The sequence below is a fragment of the Nannobrachium achirus genome, assembly GCF_963921795.1.
Source record: "Nannobrachium achirus genome assembly, chromosome: 20".
Classification (NCBI taxonomy): domain Eukaryota; kingdom Metazoa; phylum Chordata; class Actinopteri; order Myctophiformes; family Myctophidae; genus Nannobrachium; species Nannobrachium achirus.
The window spans coordinates 41,608,256-41,632,208 of record NC_137827.1 but is presented as its reverse complement, the minus strand read 5'-3'; the positions used below and the strand labels follow the sequence as shown (position 1 = coordinate 41,632,208).

Genomic DNA, 23,953 nt, shown 5'->3' with positions numbered 1-23,953 from the left:
ATGGACAGTTATGGGTCTCTCTTTGCTGTGCAGCTGCGTTATGTTGCTCTCAAAAGCACCTTTTTTCCACACTTGCATGGGCACTCCAAGATGACTTAACAGGCCTTGGCAAAATGCTCCTTCTGCTCTAGGCTACTCCCTCGCCGCTCATAATGCTTTCAGCCTCATGAGAATTCTAATCAAAGTTACTTACTATTTAGAGCTTAGAGCTTTTGCATGTATTGATTGCTGCTGTGCTATACCGTGAAATGCCATCTGCCAGTTTGAGTTTCTATAGCTTTAAAGGTGACTTAAGTGATTTCACTTAAGTTTCAGTTTCAGTTTTAATGTACGTAGGTGAGAGGCCTTCCTCCAATCATGATCAAGTGGGGGCAGGCCTTGGTGCTCGTAAAGCCCGCCCCAATTCAACCATGATTGATGGAAGGCCCCACTCTATCTTGATTGGAGGAAAACTTGTCACCCAACTGTTTTTGAAACTGCTTTTTTATAAGGCTGAAGTCCAAATATGGACCAAGCACTCTGAGTCTATAGTAACTAGTAGTATAAGAACATAGACCCATTTTGTTAATATTTGAATTAAATTAAATCACTTACCCTACCTTTAAATGTATTCGCACCTTCAGCCTGGTTTATACGACGTCCCTCGCTGAAAATAGACTTATCTACAGTACAAGCTCACAAGGCGTCGTGGTGCAATGCATTGTCAGCTTGTGGATATCGTTGCTGTCGGGCAGAAACTTCTCCAAATGTTAACGCTTCTTTTAAATGAATGTCCCACATATTACATACTACAGCGTCCCACACAAAAGTAGCAGATCCACAAGCTCGAAACGTGGCACAAAGCGTCCCTTTTTGAGCTTGTAGATCTGCTACTTTTGCTACTTTGGAATTTGAATCCTGAAGAGCAACAGTTTGGGACATAAGAGGTTTCCACCCGACAGAGACCTATGTAAAGTAACTAAGTACATTTACTTAAGTACAGTTTTTAGGTATTTGTACTTTACTTGAGTATTTCCAATTTCCAATACTTTTACTTTTACTCCACTATCTCAGAGACAATAATTGTACTTTTACTTCACTGCAATTATTTGAAAACTTTCGTTACTACTTACTTTGCAGATATAAATTATATTATAAAACATACATAAGCCACTTTAGCCCTATTTTATACCTAGGCTATTTGAAAATAGCCGATCTACGGTACTAGCTCACAACGCGTCTTTTGTATTTTGAAGCCAATATTTGCCTACTTTTTACTCAAGTATAGATGCTGAATTCCGGACTTTTACTTGTAAGGGTGCCCTCACACCAAAATACCTAGAGTGGAATCCGCCAATGCATTTCAATGTGCAGGGAGCGTTTTTGCAGAAATCCTCTGCTGGCATGAAACCGCTTCACTCTCATTGAAATGCATTGGCGGAACACAGATTCATTCCACTCTCATAGGTATTTTGGTGTGAGGGCACCCTAACAGAGTATTTCTATATTGCAGTATTTATACTTTTACCCAAGTAAAACATTTGAATACTTTTTCCGCCACTGCAGGCGGGGGACACCTGTGGCTCTGGTGCGTGGGCTCCGTCGTTTGCCACGCCTTTTTGAGTCCAGCCCGAGGCGTCCGTTTAAAAGACGGCAGTCGAAACGCTACGTTTAAAAAGGAAAGAAAGAAACGAGTACCTCAGAGGTGGTAGTAAAAGGCTATACGGCGAGGTTCACGCGGAGCAGGGAAAGACGTGCACGACAAACACGCGTGCCTTGCACTCAGAATTAAATAAACTTGCAGCGATTTAAAACCTCCAGCCGTAGTGACTGAACGTGTACGTGCATGTTTGTGAGGGGCTGGAGCTTGAACTCTTTCACCTACGTACGCCTGGCACCAATAAAGAAATGTTCCGGAGAGAATGTTTTTTTTCTCTCTAGGAATGTGATGTGAACATGACGTCGAAAATCAATCCTATCTGTTTTTCTTTCATTATACCTTCCCTTGCTTGGCTTCGTTTTTATCTCTCGCAACCCCTCCTGTATTCCATCTCTTTTTTTTATTTCAATCATCTTTTCACCACATCGTCCGCACCTCGCTAATGCTCTGCTGTCATCCTCTCTCTTGTCTCTCTCGTGGCAGCTGCCATACCTTGGCTCCAGGGAAGAAGAAAAAAATGTACTTCTTAAAATAAATTCACGAATGTCTCTATGACTATCTGTATTGATTATTCTGTTATTAAATCACTTTAAACTAACTACAATGCAAAATTTCAACAAAAATATCGCTTTCACCAGGTATTATATTCTCCACAACACACATGCCTAGGCCAGATGGAGCTGGATATTTCGTATATCCTGTTTTTTCAGATATCCAGATAGAAAAATATATCCACACGACAAAGATATCTAGGTCTAAAATAATCTGAATCCCCAGACCTCCACTAGGGGGACAAGCACACACACTGTAAAGTTTTCCGTGTTCCATGCCTACACGAATCCAGTGAATCGGATATTTTTCAATGTCTTCACTTATTTATCCGGTTTCAAAAATATCCAGTTTCGTGACCGAAATATCCAGCTTCGTGTGGCTGCAAGCCCCAACCGCACAAAGAAATGTCCAGCTTCAGAAATATCCAGCTCCGTGTAGCCGCCTAGCCGGCACCTTATATGCTTGACAAATGGTTTATTCTCCTGTTCAGTAGGTGCACTGTATTATTATTATTAGCAGCAGGCACATTATTTTCAAGTGTGGCAGTCAGTTGTTTACATAAAATAATACTATCTACTACTACTTACCTGTTGCTAAGGTATGGCAACGCATGCCAGACACCAGTCATGTTGCCATACTTTAGCTTTTGCTGAACTGACGCCACTGGTCTCTCTCTCCCTCATCCCCTCCAGTCAGCCCCGGACCCCAGGCGAGCTGCTGGCCCTGTTCCGCTACCCGCGGGACCCCTACACGGTGGAGCAGGCGCGGGCCGGGGAGATCTTTGAGCAGACCCTCCTCCTCATCCAGAACCACGTCAACCAGGGCCTCATGGTGGACACCAATGGCACCGGTGAGCCTGAACACAGCAGATGAAAGTATTTACTGTAGCTTAGCCTGGGGGAAATCTCGTCATTATTTCGACTATGAGCGTCGACAGGTTAGCTACTCACCTTCGTCACGGTTACTGAGGTTAGGCTCAGGGTTTGGGTTAGGTTTAGGCATAGAGGTTAACATTCACCCGCGTCGGCAGGTCAGCATTTCACCAGGTTAACATTCACCTGTGTCGAAAGAATGAACTGTTGAACAGATGCTACTGTATGTTGCAATGTCGACACGCTCCCCTTAGCCTGTAGTGGGTACAGAGGCAGTTTGGTATACACTTGGTTCACTGGTTCTCATACCGGCGTGCCCTTGTTTACGCGCCGGAAGTGTACCTGACTCTTAAGCCCCAAAACGGTGGTTCTGAAACTTTTTTTTGGCTCAGGGCACCCCTATAAATAACGTTTTAATCCCCCTGAATTACATTGATACTTACAATACCTTAGATTTATGTCAAATGTATAAATCTTTCCCTCTAAGATACAGTATGTACTGTAGGCCCATGTCACAAGGACAACCTGGGAGAATATCTGTTTCCATTTGGACAGATTAAAAATAACTTTTATATTTGGCATTTAACCACTTAGACCCCGGCATCCCTATTCTGGGGGGGAAACATTCACCAAAAATAGTGGATCTACTAGCTTACAACCCCCCCAGCACCCCCCTCCACCCCCGCCCTCACAACAAATCCATCAGCTAAGTGTCGCTGAAAACAACATGTTTCCACTTCCCCTTCCTTCCCCTAAAGACTCACTGCAAGCAACATACATTCTCTCACAACACAATTGGACGGTATTAGACATGCCATTAAAGACATAAAACAAACAATGTCGTGCCTAAGCATATACCTCAGCGTTTGCTGCGTGTTTTTAAGCAGCCACGCTCGCAGACTGGAGCCGATGTGCCTACACATGCATGCATTAAAAAGACGTTTCTTGGCTCTTGTTGGCTGTGGAAAGCGCTGGTGGTTTCAGACTGGATGGTGCCGAAGACTGTGGGATTGTGTTGTTACACCATTTCTGTTGGTAAACTGTCTCCCAAAATCAAGGTCAAAAGAATGTTGGACAATAAATTCCTCAGTATTCATGTATTCTTTTGTAATTCACTGTACACATGTAATCAAATGGAATCTATTTTGTAACATTTGTATCCCCTCAGGGTTACAAATCTAGCACAAATCTGGCTCCCAATGACTTGCACCCTCAGAGACGTGTACAATCAATAGGCCAGGGTTCTTCAACAGGGGGTCCGGGACCCCTAGGGGGTCCCCAGAGTTACTATAGGGGGTCCTCCAAATCTTTGAGTGATAGATTTTTTTTTCTCCCTTTTTTGAGCATATTTTAGTCCCCCCAGGAATCCGCGATTCCGCGATCGCAGAATTTTTCGCGGAATTCGCGACCACCCGCGGATTTCTCGGCCGTTCGCGGACTTTTCTGACGTCCGCGGAATAGCGGTCGCGAGTGGCAGCAGAGCGGCGGGAGTAGTCATTACTACTATTATAAAACAATGTGTACATGGTCTGGCAAGTGGCCACTTCATACAGAGCCTGGGGAATAGCTTAGCTTCCTCCTGCTAGTTGCACTGACGCTGTATTGGTCCGGTCCCACATTCGTTCCTGACAGAAACTGTGTCCTGATCTATAGTTCCTCTCTGCCTCTATAATGGTCCTGGCAATAACAATGCTAATACAGAAGAGAATAAATAAATATTACACCCATACTAGGTAGTAGGTAGGCTATCCTCTAAAATGTGGTTACTATGGGCATTGGTTAATTTGCATGACAATATAGTCTTTGCAACAGAAAGTAATTATTAAAAACAATAACAATTAAAAAAATAATAGATTTAATATTAGATTTTTATTCTCAAAAATGATTATTTGATTATTCTAACCACTAATTACAATTAATTGTAGCTATTTCATGAAGGGTTTTACTTGATTATTAGAACTATATCATTTTTAGCTTGATAACTGGTCATTTTAGGTTGTTTATTAATGTCCGCGGAATCAAGAATTGTTCACCACAGAATTCCGCAGAATCAGGATTGTTCTCCGCGGAATAAAGCATTTTTCTCCGCGGATTCCTGGGGGGACTAATATTTGGCTGTGGCCACTCAATCCATCTGCATGCCATTTTCTCCCCCATGTGACCTAAGGGCCAGGGACTCGACCATGGAGCGGTTAACTAGGCGCCTATAAACAGTTTTACTGGGCCGCTGTCACACCGCAGCACGCTTAGCTTAACATCACTGGCAAACACCGACCTGGCAGGGGGGAACTTGTTTATGTTGCTGTTTCTGTACATACCGTCTCATGCATGCACATACACAGACCCCCAAACTGATATTTATTTGGCCATGGACCCGCATCTCAAAATATTTAGTTCCAGGGACCCCCCAGAAGCCAAATTTGAGTTACAAACGTTCGTTTTAAAAATACATATATTCATAGATTTGCACACATTTTCACGACTTTTTCAAAAATAGCAGATCTACAAGCTCGCAGCGCGGCACTTGGTGCCGCGCTGTGAGCTTGTATATCTGCTATTTTTCACTGGTTAAAGCTTTCAATAATTCTACACACACACACGTTCTCCTCCTAGCCCCCTTACTTACGGATTCATATATGCACGTGCGTGCAGCGAGCCACCGGTTGAGTAGGATATTTGCTATGCACTGCAAGTAGAACGTCTTTGCGTGTGCGTTTTGAGTTCTGTATTCCTTTTGCACGAGCATGGAGAGGTGTTCAATGAGCCAAGAAAGCAACATGTCTGCCACATTTCATCTTTATGGTATGCGAGAGCAATCATACTAATGGGGCCTAAATTTTTACTGCCATGAAAGGCTAAAGGGGTTAGTTGTGTGGAGTCTGGGAACCAGTGAGTGAGCTTTCCGGGAATATCGCCGCTGGCCAATATTGAGCCGTTGTACAGTAGGTGATTCCCTTTGCCTGAGTTAACAATTAGTGGAGAACACAGAATGAGTGTGAACAGACTTGAGAAAGAGAGCAAGAGAAAATGACAACACCATGGCCAACGCTCCGAGCATCCTAAACTCTTCTCCCCCCTGGCTCCCAAACTGTGGAATGACCACCAACTTACCCCCCCCCCCCCCCCCCCCCCCCTCCCTCAGCTAAGACTGCAGACCCCATTTTCCACCACAGTCTGAAAACCTGTAGGCTATTTTCGATAGACGCTAGTTATACAATTACTGTAGCATGTTGTTTAGACAGATGCCATATGTGATGTTCACCTGGTATTCTTCCTAGTTACCTTGTAGCACTAAATAGTTTTCTTTGCACTCTGTTTTACCCGATTACCCCATCATCGTTTGTTGACTAGGTTTCATGCCACTTACTCTGATCGCTGAGTCGCTCTGGAATACGATAAATGCCTAAAATTGTTTAAGCCATTCAGAACGGGTACGCATTATTGTGTATTATTATTTTATGCTTTAGCTATTGAAAAATAGCAGATCTACAAGCTCACAGTGCCGCGCTGCGAGCTTGTAGTTCTGCTATTTTTGAAAAAAACGCGAACAGTTGAATTTTGATTCTATAAGTGTCTTCTAAAGTTTTTTTTGTTGAAAAACGCATGTTTCTACGTCAGTGGTTCAAAGATTTGCACAAATTTTCATATTTTTCAAAAAAATAGCAAATCTACAAGCTCGCAGTGTGAGCTAAATTGTTTAAATTGTTTAATTGAAAAGAGGTACGAGAGTGTGGCTATAAAGAAAGAGAAGGGAGGAAAAATAAGGCTCTGATTAGGTGAGATTTGGAGGGAAATGAGGGCCAGATCTTTGGAAACCGAGAGAGGGAGGGAAATGCGTAGACAGAGAGAGACGGAGAGAGAGAGAGAGAGACAATGTTTTCATTAGTTATGCCAACAGCCAAGTGTTCATTGTTGCGTTGGCCGTGGACCAGGCACACAGGGGGATTCTGCCAGTCAGCAAAAAAACGAAACAATCGGGATTGTTTTGATTGTATCTCTCCGTGACTTGGGGAGGGGGACACACACACACACCGCAGCAGCCTCACTGTCCTCTCCACCAAAACGTGTTGTAATATGCATGCACATGCATGCAGAACCACACACAGACGCACAGCCAACGCCAACATGAGTTTGGCCAGGTCTCCCTCCTCTGTGGATGGTTGTATGACAGGGAGCCATCGGGGAGAGAGGATTTGGGGGGGGGTGGGGGACGGGGTATGGCAGTCATAGCAGGTGGTGACGTTTCATTTGCTTTACCCCCACTTGTGTTGGACACACACACACAGACAAACACACATGCGTGATTTTTAGTATTCGAATTATTCAACCTCAAAGTATTCGAATAGTCGAATATTATTTTCACAATATTTATCTGTGGAACCGAGTCACATTAAATGTAATGCCTACAATTCCAAGTGCTTGTCACGGTGGGGGTCCCCAGTTCAAATATGTTTATTTTGGGGGTCACAGCCTAAAAAGGTTTGCGAAGCCCTGGTATAGAGCATTAGCAAATTCATCCACCAGGGGCATTGGCAACTCATTCTTATAACTTCCTATCTAGCCAAGCTTTATAAACTATATATTTTTTAAAGAGAAAACTATATAAAAAAAAAAAGGCGAATATTCGACTTCGGTGAACAAAGTCGAATAGTGACTTTGATAATTGAATATTCGAATATTTGGTGAATGCCCTAACACACACACACACACACACACACACACACACACACACACACACACACTTGTTCTCCTCCTAGCCCCCTCACAGCACACTGCTAACATACACACGCACACATGTGCTGCACACAAAAGCTGTACACAACGTACAGTACCTGGAGCTAGCTCGCGAGAGCACGTCGCATTTGGAAGCGTGTCGGGGCACGTTGGTGAAATGGTGCAATCTGTGCCCACAGGTCTCGAGTTTCTTTCCACTCTCTCTGTGCGCAATGGCATCTGCTAAGAATATTTGATATTTTGCTGTGTGTAAACAAACTGCAGTCAATTTACGTTCCTGCTGTCATGCCGTTTTGTACTCGTAAAGCCGCAAGGTTTGCAAGTAGAAATATGATGCAATGACGTTGCGGTCGGGTGGAAACCTCGCATGTCCAAAACTGTTACTTTTCAGGATTCAAATTCAGAAATGGCAAAAGTATCAGATCTACAAGCTCGAAGTGTGCCGCAACTTGCGGATCTGCTACTTTTGATGCTTTTGTGTGACACTGTACTATGACCGAGTGGGGTGTTAATTTACGAAAAAAACTCAAAAGGTTAAAATATGGAGATGAGAGGCTTCTGCCCGACAGCAACGATATGGTGGTATTATTAACCACACTTTCCACAATAAAACCCAGCAAGACCTTATTCTGGGTTCCCACGGTCATGAAATTCCTGGAAATATTTTGAAATTAGAAGGATATTTTTCTAGTACTGGAAAAGTTTTGGAATTGATCAAGGGTCCTGGAAGGTCCTGGAAAAAATACCTATGCATTGTCTTTGGTTATTGATTTTGTTAATACCTCTGAAATGACAAATTAAAGATTGGCCAAATTGTCAAATATTAGAGGCAGAAATTGTGAAAATAGCCGAGCATGTAGATCTGCTATTTTCACAATAGAAAGGTGTTATACAAAATTCCTCAACTCTTAGTGCTCGTCAGGGTGCCGGGTCCCCAGTTAAAATATTATTATTTCGACGTCACAGTCTGAAAAGGTTGAGAACCACTGGCATACACTACCTGTCTTTGGGCATATAACAATAATTGATCTGAATTATTGTTATATAGTCCTAGAAATTGGGTTAAATATTCTGGAAAAGTTTTGGAAATTAATTGGTAAAAATGTGTGGGAACCCTGTTATTTGTTTCTTCGTCAAGTAACACTCTGCTCTTCTCTCTCCCCCCGAAACCAGCGTTCCGCTACAACGACCTGGTGTCGCCGCGCTTCCTGGAGGTGATCTCCAACCTGTCGGGCTGCGCGCCGCACCGCCGCTTCAACAACTGCTCCGACATCTGCTTCCACCAGAAGTACCGCAGCCACGACGGCACCTGCAACAACCTGCAGCACCCCATGTGGGGCGCGTCGCTCACCGCCTTCGAGCGGCTGCTGAAGTCGGTGTACGACAACGGCTTCAACCTGCCGCGCGGCGCCACCGAGCGGCTGCACAACGGCTACCGGCTGCCCATGCCGCGGCTGGTGTCCACCAGCATGATCGGCACGGAGACCATCACGCCCGACGACCGCTACACGCACATGCTGATGCAGTGGGGCCAGTTCCTGGACCACGACCTGGACTCCACCGTGGCGGCCCTCAGCCAGTCGCGCTTCTCCGACGGCCAGCTGTGCACGCAGGTTGTTATTTAGAAATATGGGTCCTTAAATCCGTAACCGGAAAAATGTATTCACACAGAAATAAGACTCGGAGAAAGCCCAAAAGTATATTTTGTAAAGTACATACTAGGGCATTCACAAATAGTGATTTTTAGTATTCGAATTATTCAACCTCAACGTTTTCGAATAGTCGAATATTCTACAGGACTGACCAAACTGTCAAATATTAAGTAAGCAAGAGGCGAACATTGTGAAAATACGTCGAATAGTGACTTTGATATTCGAATATTCGAATATTTGGTGAATGCCCTAATATTAACCGTAACCATAAATGTATCTTAACACAGGTCTGCACCAACGACCCGCCGTGCTTCCCCATCCAGTTCCCGCCCAACGACCCGCGGCAGCTGCGGAGCGGCGCGCGCTGCATGTTCTTCGTGCGCTCCAGCCCCGTGTGCGGCAGCGGCATGACGTCGCTCCTCATGAACAGCGTGTACCCGCGCGAGCAGATCAACCAGCTCACCTCCTACATCGACGCCTCCAACGTCTACGGCAGCTCGCGGCACGAGTCGGAGGAGATCCGCGACCTGGCAAGCCAGCGCGGACTCCTCCGGCAAGGGATCATCCAGCGGACGGGGAAGCCGCTCCTGCCCTTCGCCGCCGGCCCGCCCACGGAGTGCATGCGCGACGAGAACGAGAGCCCCATCCCCTGCTTCCAGGCCGGGGACCACCGCGCCAACGAGCAGCTGGCGCTCACCGCCATGCACACGGTGTGGTTCCGGGAGCACAACCGCGTCGCCACAGAGCTGCTGCGGCTCAACCCGCACTGGGACGGCGACACCATCTACCACGAGGCCCGGAAGATAGTGGGCGCCCAGATGCAGCACATCACCTACAGCCACTGGCTGCCCAAGGTAACACACATAGAAACCCATTTTTAGGCCTAGAATTATTTCATGCTTTCACTATTGAAAAATAGCAGATCTCGCTATTTTTGAAAAAATATTCAAAGACTGCACAATGTTTGAAATGGTTTGAAATGTTTAAAAAAAAATAGCAGATCTACAAGCTTGCAGCGCAGCACTTGGTGCCACGCTGTGAGCTTATAGATCTGCTATTTTTGTATGGTTATTAAGCATAAAATAATGGTTAATGTAGTTAAAATCTAAAGCAACACAGATTTTGCGTTCAGGTCTAAATGGGCTAAACGTAACACTTTACACTCAGGTACCAGTGCTTTCGCTATCCATTGTTTGTGTTTTCGATATCAATTATTTTTGCCGGCGAAGACGGTGATGATAGCGGTGATGAAACGGAAACAAATATGATGGTACGAATTCAATGACCGATGCTCCATAGACCAAGCTATTTTTGAAAATGAAATGGGGCATCGTCTCCATTTCTTCAAATTCAAAAATGCAAAAAGAGCAGATCTGTAAGCTCGATCGGATTGGATCTGCTACTTTTGATGCTTTTCTGTGAGGCTGTAATATGATGGAGCGGGGCTTTAATTTCCAAAAAAACACAAAGGGGTATGAAGTATATGGAGGTAGGAGGTTTCTGCCCGACAGCAACGATAACGTTACATCAGTGGTTTTCAACCAGTGGTCCCCAGCTAAATGATGGAGAGTTGATAACCAAATGGACCATTATAGATCTTTAAAGAGTGTAACATGAAATCAAATAATTTGGTTTCTTTTTACACTCTCAAGAGTTAGATTATTGTCTACATAATTAGAGAATGTAGATGAATTGTTATTTTGATCGTTTGTCTGTCACCTCTCCATCCTATCCCACATCAATACAGCATCTTATCCAACGACAATAAAATATTCAGTTTTGGGTCTGAGAGGCTAAATCTTCATCAAACGGTGGTCTGGGCCTTGATAAGAAATAGGTTCAACTTGTGGGTAATGTGACAATTTAAGGACTTTTTAATACATCTAAAATGACAAATTAAACATTGGCCAAATTGTCAAATATTAGAGGTTGAAATTGTGAAAATAGCCGATCTACATACTCTCAACGCCTCGCAACGCGAGGCATTGTGAGCATGTAGATCTGCTATTTTCACAATAGAACCGTGTTATACAAAATGTAATGCCTCAACTCTTAGTGCTCGCCAGGGTTCAAATATGATTCTTTTGGGGGTCGCGGCCTGAAAAGGTTGAGAACCACTGCGTTACACGATGCCAATGATGTTGTCCATGACCGTCATGATGTCAGTCCTCCTCTCATGCCCCCCCCCCCCCCCCCCCCCCCTTCCTTCCCCCATAGATCCTGGGTGACGCCGGCATGAAGCTGATGGGCTCCTACGCGGGCTACAACCCCAACATCAACGCCGCCATCCTCAACGCCTTCGCCACGGCGGCGTTCCGCTTCGGCCACACGCTCATCAACCCCATCCTCTACCGGCTGGACCAGGACTTCCAGCCCATCCCACAGGTAGGGACGGGACGATATGAACATTTCATATCACGGTTATTGTGATCAAAGAAATCGCGATTTACGGTATTATCGCGATAATCGAAATATCCCCAACATCCATTATCCTGGGGAACATTTGCCAAAAAATAGCAGATCTACAAGCTGTGGTGAGCACCATGTTGTGGGCTATTTTTTGGCAAAGAGATTTGGTAGAGAGTGAAAAAAAGACTGTATCAAGTACGTATATTATAAGTACCTTCTACCAATAGAGGGTTTAACTCATTCATAGCCAAGCCACGAGTTTCTTGAGTTATTACAGTAGACCCAGGCTGCCATGGCCAGAGTTTCCCCAAGTTGGCAGCCCTTTTGAAAAAAAAATTGCATGTTTAGCCCCATAAACACATCTTTCAAAATGGCAAAATGTTTGTTTTGTTTGACTTTGAAGGCTTCTATCTCATGAATGCCTGAACGGATTTCCAAGCTGATTTTTTTGTTTGAAAGCTGTTAAAAAGTACTACACATAATGGTGCATGATCTAGGCATGGGTGTGCACGATCCGTGCACTAAAAATTGATCCGTGCACTAGAAATTTAGGAACGTGGCAGTGTTTGTTTTGTTTGACTTTGAAGGCTTCTATCTCATGAATGCCTCCTGAACGGATTTCCAAGCGGATTTTTTTTTGTTTGAAAGCTGTTAAAAAGTACTACACATCTAGGCATGGGCGTGCACGATCAGTGCACTAAAAAATGTTCCGTGCACTAGAAATTTAGGAACGTGGCAGTGAGGAACTTGGGGGCCATTTTAAAAAGGCAATGAATGAGTTAAATGGTACTGGATATGCAGCTCGGCAAATAAAAGGTGAATTGATCACAGTGCACGACGGAGGACGATTTCACGATAAATCTCCACAATACGATTATCGTATATATTTTTTTCACGATAAACGATAATATTACTTATCGTCCCATCCCTAACCCGCAGGGCCACATCTCGCTGCACCGCGCCTTCTTCTCGCCGTTCCGCATCGTCAACGAGGGCGGCATCGACCCGCTCCTCCGCGGCCTCTTCGGCGTCGCCGGGAAGATGCGCGTGTCGACGCAGCTGCTGAACACGGAGCTGACGGAGCGGCTGTTCTCCATGGCGCACGCCGTGGCGCTGGACCTGGCCGCCATGAACATCCAGCGGGGGCGGGACCACGGCATACCGCCCTACAACGACTACAGGACCTTCTGCAACCTGACGTCGGCGCACACCTTCGAGGACCTGCGGAACGAGATCAAGAACCCTTCCGTCAGGGACAAGCTGCAGAGGTAAGGAGACTAAAACGAGTTTGACTGACAATGTCGGCCACGAGCAGCTTTTCATATCGTCCAAAACCCTGTATTCGTTGTTGTCGGGTGTAAACCTTGTATGTCCAAAACCGTTCGTTTTGTATTTATCACCTTTAAAATGCTCTAAACTAGTGAAAACAGCGAGGCGTTGTGTGCTTGTAGATCGGCTGTTTTCACTAGTTTTGTGCGACGGCCTTGTATGATGAAGCAGGGCTTTGCTTTACCAAAAGACGTACATACTGTATGATACTTGGAGATACAAGGTTTCTGCCCGACAGTGACGTATTGGGAGTCATTTTCCATAGTTATAGTATAGGTACTATAGGTACTTTGTTCATTCCCAAAGGGGAATTAAAGACAAACGTATTAACATATTACGTTGGTCTTCTTTCCATATGCTTGCACTGAAATAGAGAGTTTTTTATTCATGTTTATTCACTTTTATAAGAAGGTTTCATGCGCTTGTCGGACAGAAATGGAAAACGTCTTGAACTACTAGCTTCACAACGCGTTGTGAGCTTGTAGAGCATCTATATTCGATGCTGGTTAACTTGTCTGAACAAATCCAGTAAAGTTCATGCGTGCGTTGGTACTGGTTACATCCCGCCACTCCGACATGTCTCCTTTCCGACATGTCTCCATTCCAACACTAACCCTATCTCTAACCCTAACCCTAAACTTAACCCCTATGGGAGTGTGACAATTAGAAGTCAATTTCCGAGTGCGACATGTCGGAATGGACACTCAGCTTGTCAGAATCGGGGGCTCCGGGGAAAAAGGTTAGGAACCACTGTTTTCTAGGGTCTAGGATAGTGTGGTTCTGAAACTTTTCCATGTCAAGGACCCCCAAAATGATATGTACATCCAAAAATATGTTGTGCCAGGGACTTCCTGAAGCAAAAATACACTTTTTGCCTATTCAAAGATTTGCACAAATGTTCACATTTTATTTTTAATCTTGAAGATCTACAAGCTAATAGTGTGGCATGAAGTGACGCGCTACGAGCTTGTATATCTGCTATTTTTCCATGGTAGCTGTTGAGTCTACAGCCTTATTTCTGCTGTGTCACCCTGCAGGTTGTACGGCACTCCTCTAAACATAGACCTGTTCCCTGCCCTGATGGCGGAGGACCTGGTCCCCGGCAGCCGACTGGGGCCCACCCTCATGTGTCTGCTGGCGGCGCAGTTCAAACGCCTGCGAGACGGCGACAGGTAAAGATCAGAGCACCAACCCGCCTCTTCCTTCACAAAGGTATCGCGTATCGCTGTCAGGGCTAGAAACCTCTTATATCCATATTTTAACTTTTTGTGTTGGTTTTTTACATTTTTCGTAAATGAACACCCTACTTCAAGGTTCCCCAATAGGCGGCCCGCGGGCCATTTGCGGCCCGCGGGGGGCTACTGTCTGGCCCACACCAACCCCAGTAATAATGGTGGTATAAGAGCAGCAACAACACTAGTATATCGCCGTTGTCGGGTGGAAACCTCTGTCTCCAAATGTGTACGTTCTTTCGCAAAGTAAAGCCCTGCTTCATCATACAAGGCCGTCGCACAAAAGTAGTGAAAACAGACGTTCTACAAGCACACAACGCCTCGCGATGCGAGGCGTTGTGTGCTTGTAGATCGGCTGTTTATTGTCATACCTCCAGACAAGGTCCCCCTATGGGATAACAGCGCCATCTGCTCCCGTACGAGAAATATCATTTGTCGGGAGGGCTGTCAATCACAAACGAGGGCACCGCCCCCGAGTGTATATAAGCCCTGTGGGCTATCATAACTCCCTCTTCCGCACCTCTGCTTACCTGCAACTAGAGTGTCGCGAACTCAGCCATATAAGTTATAATTCTGTAAAGTTTAGCCTAAGCGACGGCTAGGAAGTCGGCCACTGGCCTTTATAGATTATCTCCCGTACGTTTTCTACTTCTATTCTTCCTACAGTTCGGTCTTTTTCTTCACTTTCGCTTTGAGTCTTCTACTTCTTCTCTGTACGTTCTGCCACGTGTCTCCCTGCCCTAGCTTAGCTTCGCTTAGCTTCGGTTAGCTCACGATGGCAGCTCGTCGGCCCACAGTTAGCAACCTGCTAGCTAGGGTACCGAAGAAGTGCGGCCTTCCCAGCTGCAAAGGCCTCATCGCCAATGAAGATACTCATCCGTTCTGCATTGTCTGCATGGGGGTAGGACACGCCTTGGCCTCTCTGTCCCCTCCGGCCCCGGCCACGGGGGTGAACTGTACTGACTGCCTCCAGTATGATGTTCCAGCCCTCGAGGCCCGCTGTGAGATCGCTGGCGCTGGTTACGGCCTTCACACCACGGTCTCCGCCGGATCCCTCCCAGACACCTCTCCTCGTGTGCCGGACAGCGCTGCACGCCACAGCGCTGCTTCTCGCCACGTGGTTAGGCCTCCAGCGGCCTCGCCCTCAGCTAGCTTCGGTAGCCCCGTTGCTAGCGGGTCTGCGGCCCCTGTTACCACTGCTGTTTCTCCGACGGGCTCGACTGGTGCCGTGCCCAAGAAGAGAACATGCAAGACCGCCCACGTTGCTCCACCGCCAGCTGCAACCTGGACCGTCCCCCCCAAAGAATTCCACCCTCTAGTCGTCGGTGACATTCCTCTCTCCTTCTCCGTCCCCCAGCTACGGGCTATGCGGCCACCTAGCCCCGTCTCCTGGCATGCTAGCGACGGAGACGAACCGGAGCAAGAGGACTACGACATGGATGAGGTGGACACGGAGGGTGAGTACTCGGAGGAAGACGAGTCCTCTTTCCCCTCCGGACAGGGCGGAGGCGCGGCCAGGGTGGTTCCTCATGCCGAGGCTTCCACCTCCGCCGCGTCCTCCCAAGCCCCTTCTGCCTCTCTCCCCCCTTCCATGCCGGCTGGGGCGAGAGGGGCAGCGGCACAAGACCCAGACTCCATCCCCATGGACGAGCTCTCGGTGCTGGAACGTGCTACCATCCGTTGTGGCCTGGAGCTGCCGCTCGGAGACGCGCCACTCGGACCACGGGCTAGAGTTCCCCTCCTTGGCCAGGATGTGGATTCCTCTCCCCCGCTTCGAATGGAAAAGCTCCCACTGGTCCCAGGCTTTGCAGAGGCCCTGCATTCAACCTGGACTACACACAAGGACCCCCCCAAGCTCCCCTTCCTGGTCGATTGCCGCGACGCAGAGAAGGCGGGAATCCCCTTGTGCCCTCCCATGGACAAGCTGATGGCGCAGTCCCTTGTCGGGAGCCTCAAGCCAGGTCATGAGCGGACCGGTCCTGGAGGCCGCAATCCCCTCAATCTGGCCGTGGGGAAGAAGCCTCCTGGGTTTGCCATCCCCTTTGACGACAAGCAGTCTTCCAGGGTTAGGAACTCTTACAGAGCCTCCGCGCTGGCAGCCAGGACGATGAACGCCACCCAGCTGCTGCTTTTCTCCACCAGGCGCCTCCTTAGCGAGATGCGGGAGGTGCCTGACGTGATGGTGGAGGAAATGGACAAGTCGCTGCGCATGCTGATGGACCTGAATGTCCACGCAATCGAGTGGCTTGGACACGGCATGGATTACTGCATCCAGGCGGAACGTGCCAGGTGGCTTGATAAGGTAAAGTGTCCTGGCAGTTCCGGAGAGGAGACCGAGAAGGTCCTGCAAGACCTCCCCGGCCACCCTACCTCCCTCATGGGCGGTGGACTGGAGCTTCTCCGCCAGGAGGTGGCGGATAAGAAGATCACTCTGGAGCTCCTGGAGGCCACGACGGACCCCCAGGTACCCAGAAAGGAAAAGAGACAGGGACGGAGCAAGGCCCCTGGTCAGGCTGACAGGGGGCGCTCTTCCTCCAAGCAGGGGAAACAGAACAATCCCCCTAGGACCCCCTCTTCTTCCTCCGCGGGACCCCCTCGCACTGCAGCGGGGGCTCAGGCCCACTCTCAATCCCGCCACCCTCCCAGGCACGGGATACCGGCCAGCTCCCACAAAGCCCGTGGGAAGCCGCCGCGGAAGTGACACTGGACTCTGGCGGGGTCCCCCTGAAAATTCAGGGGACCCCCCCTTGCAAGCGCAGACGTTTGGACAATATGAACAATTTTTCTTATGCAAAGAAATCAATGTTTATTCCTCCTCTGTGCTCTCCTCCAGTGCCTATATTAAAAAGTGTGTTGATAAAACAATGCCTGTTTATTTCAAACCCACCTGCTTTAGTACAGACGACCCCATTTTGCATGAATTTAGCCAGTGTAGAGAAGTCCAGGCTGGAATTTCTTTCCACTCAGAAAATATCGCTTCCTCCAGTCACGCAGACAGGTTACAAGCAGAATATTTCTCTTTGCAAAATGTTCCCAGACAAGCTAATTCCTATTCACAATGGTATGGTCTCACTAGTGTGCAATACCCCTCTGTCTCCACCGAGCGGCACTGTTATGCCGACTCTAGTTCAGGACAGGAGTTTGGTCTTAGCGTCAGGGAAGAAGCCAACACATATCACCCAGGGTCGGCCTCGTCTTCCCGCAAGGAAGCATATAAAGGCCTTAGCACAGGTTGTAAACGTAAATACAATTCCCCGAGCCGGGGATTATGTTACTTATGCGATGAACCCTGTCCCCCGGGCTCCACGCTATGTGCCGCCTGTATTTTTAACAAGCGAGGCTTCTTGGAGGTCACGTGTTCGTCTCCCACCGGATACGGAAATAAGCGTACCGGAAACGGAAACGCTCTTTCCGCCGGTGTCTCCGCGCCTTCCGGCCCGGCGTCTAGCGGATACGGATACGTGCCCGGATACGGAACCTCTCCCTCCCGGCCCAGTAGTCCCGCTCAGGCGGTACAACCCCAAGGCTTCTCCGTTGCTCAGCAACACGTTAGCACAGTGTGCAGAGCAATGGAAGCGTTGCAATCCGAATCACTGGGTGTTTCGGACGGTGACACGGGGCTACAGACTACAGTTCGCGAAAATACCCTCCCTATCCAGCAAGGTTATTTATACTCGAGCCCGCGGCTTGAAAGCGGATGCCTTGAGGGAGGAGATAGACTCACTATTGCGCAAGGGCGCTATAGTGGAGTTATCACGCGACCAGAGCCGTTTAGGCTTCTGGAGCCGTTATTTTCTGGTTCAGAAAAAAGGAGGGGGGCTGCGTCCGATTATGGACTTACGTGCTCTGAACAAGCACTTGAAAAAGTTCAAATTCAGGATGCTGACGTCAGAGTCACTGATGAAATCAGTGAGACAGGGGGATTTCCACTGTTCAGTGGATCTGAAGGACGCTTATCAGCACATCCTCATTTATCCCCCACACAGGAAGTTCCTGCGGTTCGCCTTCGAGGGGCGCCTGTACGAGTACACGGTCCTCCCTTTCGGTCTTTCCCTGAGCCCTCGGGTTTTCGTGAAAGTGACCGAGGCAGCCATTGCTCCACTGAGGCATCAGGGAGTCAGGCTGGCGAACTACATAGACGATTGGATGATTTCCGCCGCCTCCTGCTCAGAAGCGGCGCGCCATACCAATCTGGTGTTGTCACACCTGAAGGCCTTGGGTTTCAACGTCAATTTTGGCAAAAGCATGTCACCCTCCCAGCAGATTTCCTTTATAGGAATATCTCTGGACTCGGCCACCATGTCCGCTCGCCTCTCCCCGGAGAGGGTGGACAGGTTTCTGACTTGTCTCGGCTCCTTCCGACTGAACCAGGTGGTCAGGTACAAGGAGTGCATGAAGTTGACTGGGCTGATGGCGTCAGCGGTGCAACTTCTGCGTCTGGGCAGGTTTCATATGAGACCTTTCCAGCGGTGGTCACTGGCGCTCAGGATTCCTTCCCTGCAAGGGTACAGGAAGGTGACAGTCAGCCAGGTCTGCATGGACGCTCTGGTCCCATGGAGGGACCAGGCGTTGTTGACGAGTGGGGTCTCCATGGGCGAAGTGGTGTCACGCAAGGTGATCACCACAGACGCCAGCCGCTCAGGGTGGGGCGCCACCCACGAGGGGCGCTCAGCCAGGGGCCTGTGGACCCAGGCCATGTTGGAGTACCACATCAACTATCTGGAGTTGATGGCGATCTACTTGGCGCTCAAGCATTTCGAACCATTTCTCCGGGGTTGCCATGTCCTGGTCAGGACGGACAACACGGCGGCCCTGTATTATCTCAACAAACAGGGCGGCCTCTCCTCGCGTACGCTGGATCAGCTGGCGCGCGAGATGACCCTCTGGTGCTTGCCTCGGTTGAGGTCCATCAGAGCCTCCCATGTCCCGGGCCTTCAGAACGGCGGCGCCGATCTGTTGTCCAGGGGGGAGCCTCGTTACGAGGATTGGTCTCTCCACCCTGCGGTGGTGAGGCAGATTTTCTCCAGGTTCGGTCAACCTCGAGTCGATCTCTTTGCCTCCCAGGAGAACGCGAAGTGTCCCCTTTACTTTTCAGTGAGGGGACCTTCTCCTCTGGGGACGGACGCGTTTGCTTACGAATGGCCACAAGGTCTTCTCTACGCGTTTCCACCCCTGGAACTGATCCTTCCCACTCTGGAGAGGATCAGATGTTCCAACCAGGAGGTTCTTCTGGTGACACCATCCAGGGGAGTGTGGAGGTCTCTGATCACCCCACTGCTCTCTCGACCCCCTTGGCGGCTTCCCTTGCACAGGGATCTGCTGCGCCAGGCAGGGGACGAGATCTTCCATCCAGACCCACGGGGCCTAGACCTGTGGGTTTGGCCCGTGAGAGGGAGAACCTGCTCGCAGCAGGCTTCTCACCGACGGTTGTAGCCACTATTCAGAGTGCTAGAGCCCCCTCTACTAGGGCTGTGTATGATGGAAGGTGGAATGCCTTTTTGGACTGGTGTGAGCTACAGGAGCCACCTGTGGTGGCTCATATAGCTTCGGCCCAGAGGGTGTTAGATTTCCTGCAGGACCGCCTGGACCTTGGTCTGGCGTTCTCTACACTGAGGGGTTATTTAGCGGCTATTGATGCCTGCCACCTGGGGGTGGCAGGTAAAGGCCTTTCTAAAATCCCTGAGGTGGTCCAGTTCATGCATGGTGTTGACCATTTGAGACCTGTGACTAGAGCCTTGTTTCCTGTGTGGGATCTACAAGTGGTTCTTGAGGGCCTTTGCAAGGCACCCTTTGAACCGATTGGGAGGACCTCTTTGAAACATTTAAGTTTCAAAACAGCTCTTTTGCTTGCCTTGTCTACGGCTAAGCGTGTGAGCGACCTTCATGCGCTCTCTGTGAGCCCTGATTGTATGAGGTTTCTCAATAATGACTCCAAGGTTCTTCTTAAACCTCATTTGAGTTTTATTCCTAAGAACCGTGTGGTCCCGAAGGAACCTGTTGTTTTGACGGCTTTCCATCCTCCTCCGTTTGCATCGGAGGAGGATAGGCGTCTTCATTGTCTTTGTCCAGTTAGGGCCCTGAAGGCCTACTGTGATAGGACGGTGGACAGCAGGTCTACTTCTCAGCTTTTCGTGGTCATGAATGCCCGTCAACGGAAAGCGGTGTCCAAGCCCACTCTGTCGAGATGGCTTGTGGATGCAATTAGGTTGGCTTACACCCGGTCTGGGTCTGAAGTGCCGGAAGCACTTAAGGCCCACAGTACTAGGGGTGTGTCTACCTCTTGGGCTTTGTCCAAAGGTGTCTCCATTGAGGAGATTTGTGCAGCGGCGAATTGGTCTTCGCCGTCCACCTTTGCGACCTACTATCACCTGGACGTTGCGCCTTCTGCTATGGCGCATACGGTTCTGGGTGCTGCTGCCCTTCCTACTATGTAGTGGGGCGGCTCTCTCCCCTTCCTGAGATAGCATGCTGCTGTCTCTAGGATACGTGGGGGGGGACCCTGAGTTTTTCCCTTATATTACTGCAATTTTATAAGGTGGACCTGTGTCTGCCCTTAGTGCATAAGGCAGGCCTCGGTCTGTCAGGGTCTTTTTCTGTCTGAACACGCCCAGGCCCTGTGGGTCTGGGTCGGATCAGTCCTGAAAGGGGTCACGTCGGTTGACGGGACCTCCTTCCGGGTGTGGTCGGTGTGCACGACAGTCTTGTCGGTTCATGGCTTCTCGGGGAGTGTATGAGTCCCATAGGGGGACCTTGTCTGGAGGTATGACAATAAACGTATAGGTTCCGGACGGAACCATGTTTATTTAATACCGGAGGACAAGGTCCCCCGAATAAAGCCCCTCGGTTCGCTAGTTGCGGGCGCAGAGGTGCGGCTTTAGAGGAAGTTATGATAGCCCACAGGGCTTATATACACTCGGGGGCGGTGCCCTCGTTTGTGATTGACAGCCCTCCCGACAAATGATATTTCTCGTACGGGAGCAGATGGCGCTGTTATCCCATAGGGGGACCTTGTCCTCCGGTATTAAATAAACATGGTTCCGTCCGGAACCTATACGTTTTCACTAGTTTAAATCATTTTTAAAAAAAATCAAAACGAACGGTTTTGGACATACAGTACAAGATTTTCACCCGACAACGACGAAAACTGTCGCTGGAGTAGCAGGAACGCCACCGTCGCCCCCTGCAATGTGTGGCCCTCGGCTTGATACCCTAGATATAATTCGGCCCTTGAGGAAAACTAATTGGGGAACCCTGCCCTACTTTATCATATTACAGCGTCACGCAAAAGTAGCAGATCTGCTCAAAAGTTTCGAGCTTGCCGATCTGCTACTTTTGCTGTTTTTGAATTTGAAACCTGAAAAGTAACAGTTTTGGACATAATATGAGATCTAGATAAAGGCGTGCTTCCTTTTGCAGGGCGGTACTGTATAGACCATCATTTCTAGGGAGGTATAGAATACTGCACTGTGAATCATACAGGGTTCACCGTGGCAAGATATGGACAAACCTTCTTATTAAACTGTAGTAGTTCTCAGTGCAACCTATCCTTTGCACTGCTGTTAGTAGGGTATAAAAAGTATTATAATAATATATCAACCCCATTCTTTGGGGTATTTGTTCTCACTGTACATTTGCATATCGTCTTCTCTGGATTAAAAAAAGGGATCTACAAGCTCTCGATTTGTGCCACGTTTCAAGCTTGTACACCCGCTACTTTTGATACTTTTATTTGATGCTGTAGTACGATCAAGTAGTAGTAGTACTATTACTTTTCGCTTTTGTTGCTTCGAAGGATGAATGCCATACAGTTACGTATGGACTTATGTTGAATTAAGATTTAAAATGATTTAATTATGACGTTTTTTTTTACCTTGTTCTTCTAACGTAGAATCGAATACGGGCCTTTTACTTGTAACAGAGTATTTCCACATTGTGGATGGATGGATTACGTTACAAAAAAATCGCACCTGTATCAAACTCGACACACGTACATATCTCTTTGTATGGGCCGTTCTGTCCATGACATCAGCTGTGGTGATGTCGGTTTCTGCGTACTTTCTATGACGTTACGTACTACGGACATGAGGACCACCTACACCACGGTTCCCCAATTAGTTTTCCCCAAGGGCCGAATTATGTCTACGGTACCAAGCCGAGGGCCACAACATTGCAGGGGGCGACGGCGGCGTTCCCGCTACTCCAGCGACAGTTCAGATATCGTCGTTGTCGGGTGAAAATCTTGTATGTCCAAAACAGTTCGTTTTGCATTTATCATTTTAAAAATGATTTAAACTAGTGAAAACAGCTGATCTACAAGCACACGGTGCGAGGCGCTTGTAGATCTGCTGTTTTCACTACTTTTGTGCGATGGCCTTGTATGATGGAGCAGGGCTTTACTTTGCAAAAGAACGTACAAATTTGGAGATACGAGGTTTCCACCCGACAATGATGATATACTAGTGTTGTTGCTGCTCTTATACCACCATTATTACTGGGGTTGGTGGGGGGCCAGACAGTAGCCCCCCGCGGGCCCCTGACCTACACATACAGCCATACGTAGTAGGAGTGGTTGGCAACGCTCAAAAATAAATTGTTTGTTTTTTTCCACCACTGCTGCCACTACTAACAGCGCTGCCTCCCGCTCCGTCCCACAGGTTCTGGTATGAGAACCCGGGTGTGTTCACGCCGGCCCAGCTCACCCAGCTGAAGCAGGCCTCCCTGACCCGAGTGCTGTGTGACAACGGCGACAACATCACGCGCATCCAGCACGACGTCTTCACCGTGGCCGAGCTGCCGCACGGCTACGGCAGCTGCGACGACGTCCCCAGGATCGACCTCCGCATGTGGCAGGACTGCTGCGAAGGTAAGGGCGTGAATGTTAACTCTTTCACTGCTTCGGACGTTCCCGTTCGCCCCAATTTTCAACCCAGCTCGTTGCCAATACCGCTCGTTCTTTTTACCTTGTCTGATTGTAAGCTGATAACTGGTCGCGCCGCTGTGTACAGTAAAAACATCTCCCGTAACGCTGCTCTCAAAAATCCACCGCACGTTAGCAATAATGTCCCAAATAAAGTCCCAAATCACTTCCTGGCTGTTTTCTTTGGATCTGTTCTAGAAAATGCATTTCTATGCTCTGAATGTATGGCAAGCGGAGCGGCCCAATTCACATGCATTCTTTGCATAAGGCTGCCCTCTGCCGCCAGTTTGGCTAAAGTACACATATGAGCGTCCATTGTATAAAGAATTAGTTTGAAAATAATCAATAGATAATTTTCTATAATATCGCAAAGGTAAGCTGCTTTTTGCTGGCACCAGCTCCAATAAATAAATAATAAATCTGGCAGTAGAACTGTTAATGCTGTCGACTAAGACTGCGACGACAAATGTTCTGTCGCCTACCTTTTTTTTCCAATGGCTAAATATATTGTCAATTTTGAGTCTTTTCGGTGGTGAGCAAATAGACGGCGCTCTCCCGCAGCCGGGAGTTAAACAAAGACTGTCGGAAGTCTCAGACGATCGTCTTTTCATTCCCCC

At 48.2% G+C, this 23,953-nt stretch overlaps 1 protein-coding gene across 1 annotated transcript in view; it reads left to right on the top strand.

Annotated features, from left to right (window-relative positions):
- pxdn (peroxidasin) overlaps positions 1 to 23,953 on the top strand; it is a 131,331-nt gene that overhangs the window by 85,512 nt on the left and 21,866 nt on the right. Inside the window, exons 15-21 of the mRNA XM_080750606.1 lie at positions 2,884 to 3,041; positions 8,971 to 9,410; positions 9,737 to 10,303; positions 11,667 to 11,834; positions 12,798 to 13,126; positions 14,225 to 14,359; positions 23,074 to 23,282. Coding sequence (XP_080606732.1) covers positions 2,884 to 3,041; positions 8,971 to 9,410; positions 9,737 to 10,303; positions 11,667 to 11,834; positions 12,798 to 13,126; positions 14,225 to 14,359; positions 23,074 to 23,282 — 2,006 coding nt within the window. The remainder of the gene's footprint in view (positions 1 to 2,883; positions 3,042 to 8,970; positions 9,411 to 9,736; positions 10,304 to 11,666; positions 11,835 to 12,797; positions 13,127 to 14,224; positions 14,360 to 23,073; positions 23,283 to 23,953) is intronic.